Source organism: Brachycentrus maculatus, unplaced genomic scaffold, assembly GCF_059751285.1.
Source record: "Brachycentrus maculatus isolate JH-2025_06_01 unplaced genomic scaffold, ASM5975128v1 h1tg001119l, whole genome shotgun sequence".
Taxonomy (NCBI): domain Eukaryota; kingdom Metazoa; phylum Arthropoda; class Insecta; order Trichoptera; family Brachycentridae; genus Brachycentrus; species Brachycentrus maculatus.
The window spans coordinates 226,413-230,470 of NW_028281817.1; the positions used below are offsets into that span (position 1 = coordinate 226,413).

At 34.9% G+C, this 4,058-nt stretch overlaps 1 protein-coding gene across 1 annotated transcript; it reads right to left on the reverse strand.

Moving 5' to 3' along the window:
* Positions 1-1,052: 1,052 nt before the first annotated feature.
* On the reverse strand, positions 1,053-2,442 carry LOC148299507 (histone H2A.V). Its single transcript, XM_088275985.1, has 4 exons — positions 2,381-2,442; positions 2,157-2,234; positions 1,874-1,987; positions 1,053-1,612 (listed from the first exon to the last, which is right to left on the reverse strand). Exons 1-4 carry the CDS (start codon positions 2,381-2,383, stop codon positions 1,418-1,420), a joined length of 390 nt encoding a protein of 129 aa, XP_088132111.1. The 5' UTR covers positions 2,384-2,442; the 3' UTR covers positions 1,053-1,417.
* Positions 2,443-4,058: the final 1,616 nt, after the last annotated feature.

Here is a 4,058-nt window from a genome sequence, read left to right on the forward strand (position 1 = left end):
AATGAGACATAAATATTATTATATACATATAACACGACTAATATGGGTACTTGGATGCCTGACCAATCTTCTGGTTTTAATAAAAATGCTTGTAACGGCCATGCTAATGGAGGTCGGGTTTCATTGGCCCAACTACAAATGAGACATAAATATTATTATATACATATAACACGACTAATATGGGTACTTGGATGCCTGACCAATCTTCTGGTTTTAATAAAAATGCTTGTAACGGCCATGCTAATGGAGGTCGGGTTTCATTGGCCCAACTACAAATGAGACATAAATATTATTATATACATATAACACGACTAATATGGGTACTTGGATGCCTGACCAATTTTCTGGTTTTAATAAAAATGCTTGTAACGGCCATGCTAATGGAGGTCGGGTTTCATCGGCCCAGCTACAAATGAGACATAAATATTATTATATACATATAACACGACTAATATGGGGACTCGGATGCCTGACCAATCTTCTGGTTTTAATCAAAATTCCCCAAAAACTCTTCCAACAGGAGTATCTTCCAATAGGAGTATCCCGTTTTGAACAATAATTGATGTCAAGAAAAGAAAGCATATACTGAGTATCTATATAGTCATTATAGAGCGAAAAGTGGAAATTAGTTAATGGTGTAAAACTGCATTATGCTTTTTAGCCTACATATGCCAAAAGTTTAAATAATCTCAAGAAAAATTCTAATGCTGTGGTAAAATAATGCATATATACACACACAAGTTTTGGATAGTACTTATATTCCTATTAATGCAATTTTATGTTTGTATTCCTTTAAGTACTACATAATGAAATTATTGTATTCTCAATAATATTTACATTTCAGTCACTAATATCTTATTTAATGGTCAAACAAAAAAAACTAAGTTCCAAAATTTAGAGTAATCTTTGCCTTAATTATACTTGGGAGTAGCCGATACATTAGAATAGGTTGCTAACACATGGCGATATGACAATACCAATATGCACTTGCGTACACTGCTCGCATCGCTATAAACGAGCATCTTATACGCAGTTATAAAAAAACACAAACGTCGTTTAGAATATTTATTTTGTGAAATGAATGTCTTAAATTTACCAACAAATTTAATGAAAATACACTTTAGACGCTTCTTGTTGCGTCTTGTTGTCAACCACACAACGTAAGGCAAATTGTACAAAGATAAAACTTTCCCACACGAGAAAGTAACTTCACGCACACTGGCATAATACTTACATAAAATAAATGGCAGCCTAATGCAAATCTTAATTTATTTAATGATAAAAATAACAAACTAGCTCGGTAAATGTAATATGTAAAACGAGTTTGTAGTTAAAGAGGATTTAACACTAGTCTTAGAGTCTATCTCCCTCCGGGCGGTGGAAAGTGTAAGTGGAAGCGCTGCAGCCTGTCACAGCGTTACACGGGTTGTCCCGGACCGCCTTTCTTGCCGATCAGCGACTTGTGGATGTGCGGGATGACACCGCCGCCCGCGATGGTCGCCTTGATGAGGCTGTCCAGCTCTTCGTCTCCTCGGATGGCGAGCTGCAAGTGTCGCGGAGTGATGCGCTTCACCTTCAGATCCTTGGACGCATTCCCCGCCAACTCGAGCACCTGTGACAATACGCACGTCAAACGACACGACAATAACAACGTTCCCGCCAAAACGGCGAGCGGGCTTCTGGCCGTCCGTCCCGGCACAACGCTCCCGGAATGCCGCGACCCGGCGGCGTTCCGTCATTTTGGCGGGAAGACGCGCAAATCTCACATCTACACTATTTACATTTACGCGAATCGATTCCGCGGGCCGCCGGGCCGATGCTATCGAGAGCGGCGGCCGCCATCTTGCGCTAAGTATCAAGTCAGTACGCCTACCTCGGCTGTGAGATATTCCAGGATAGCGGCCGAGTACACGGCCGCCGTGGCGCCGACTCGACCATGACTCGTCGTCCTGTTCTTCAGGTGCCGATGGATCCTTCCCACGGGGAACTGTAATCGAAATATACGAGCTGAAGGATCCGCACGCCTGTCAATATTGAATGCAGCGCCGTACAAAAGAAGTCACCGGTGAAATTTAATTTATAAAATCCTTTCGAATCGGGTAGAGAAAGGAGGTTTAAAATTAAAGAAATATTTTATTAAAGGCGTTAATGATTACCTGGAGGCCGGCTCTCGCGGATCGAGATACCGCTTTCGCCTTCGCTTTACCGGAATCCTTGCCAGCTTTTCCACCAGCCTAAAAACATCGAAAAAACCAGTAAAATTTTTAGATAGCGCGCCGAAACTTCGCGAGGTGACTAAACAGACATTCAGTATCGCGATGACGATAGTTAACATATAGAACTCGTAATATACACCGAATAAGCTCGACACAAAACTCACCATATCGGAGCTTATTTCACAACAACCACACTACAACACTAACGAAAGGCGCCAAATGAACTAACAACGGATATCAAACATGGCAGCAGTCCACCAAAGCGACCAATCCCGCGGCGAGACCGACCGTTGGGAAGCAGATAGCGAGCAGCCTGCCAATGGCGGTGCCGAATGACCGCAGGGTGCTGCCGCCTGGCGGACAACAGTTCGGAACTAGCGCGTGGCGTCCTGCGTCACTTTGTTTCATTTTCAAAAATGTACAACCTAATTTCAAAAGTGCACATGCACTTTTGTGTATCCCTCCGTTATTTTTAAAATATCGAATTCATCTAAAAGACTTGATTTTTTTGTATTCAGCTAATGCTAGACTAAATACAGTTAGGTAACCGGATATCTTTTCGTAAATAATCGTCATCTTCGAATTCCGATCCGTTAAATTCTTTGTTTATTCAAAGGAACGCAACAGATTTTTTTATATCCGAATACGTGATGTTTAAACTATACATATTCGTATGTTTTCCTTTGAAAAGTCGTCATATTTTATAGACGCTTGAAATTTTTAATTTATACAATATTTACTTATAATCAAACACTTGTAAACTTGATCTAAATATTGTTTTTTTTCAACTAAGCAAAATAACCATAGCAGAAATCACGAAATACATCAAAGATATTTTTATGAAAACTCCATAAATGTGGGTTTTATGAAAAAAAAATAAAAACGAAAGACTAAAATGAAAGACGCATTGGCGTAGTTGTGTAGACGTTTGACTGCAAGCTGGCTTCGCAGGTTCGATGCCCAATAATAATTTTAAAAGTAAAATATGCAGATAACAGTCGATTGATAGACGGAGTTAACTTTCATCAGCCAATAAGGTCCTCTCGTCATCTGATGCTAATTAAAAATGTTTACGTCATTGATATGCATTATTGAGGTTGTTTTGTCAATATTTGTACATTGCTTAAGATATAGAAAAAAAGAAATTTATATATATATATATATATATAAATATATATATATATATATATATATATATATATATATATATATATATATATATATATATATATATATATATATATATATATATATATATATATATATATATATATATATATATATATATATATATATATATATATATATATATATATATATATATATATATATATATATATATATATATATATATATATATATATATATATATATATATATATATATATATATATATATATATATATATATATATATATATATATATATATATATATATATATATATATATATATATATATATATATATATATATATATATATATATATATATATATATATATATATATATATATATATATATATATATATATATATATATATATATATATATATAAATAGAAATTTAGAATTTTATACATTAGTCACCATGGCACTTTAAATACGTCTTGAGACGTCTGCACAGCTTACTAAACATAGTTTACAGTTTTTTTTACACTTAAGAGGTCTCAAGGAACGCTTATGTCAAAATAAAACTATTTTTTAAGATTATTTTGAGATTGGTGTGTAATTCGCCTCGACAAAAAATATATCCAGCTTAAAATTGAATCCAATAAAACAATATAAATAAAAACCCGTTAGAAATTTATGATCGCACAAATTTAAAAAATCTGTTAAAACTAA

Excerpts from the sequence above, each read along its gene's own strand:
- LOC148299507 (XM_088275985.1), bottom strand. Across the intron at positions 1,988-2,156 it reads CCGCGAGAGCCGGCCTCCAG|TTCCCCGTGGGAAGGATCCA; the intron begins GTAATCATTAAC and ends TTTCGATTACAG. Across the intron at positions 1,613-1,873 it reads TGGAATATCTCACAGCCGAG|GTGCTCGAGTTGGCGGGGAA; the intron begins GTAGGCGTACTG and ends GTATTGTCACAG.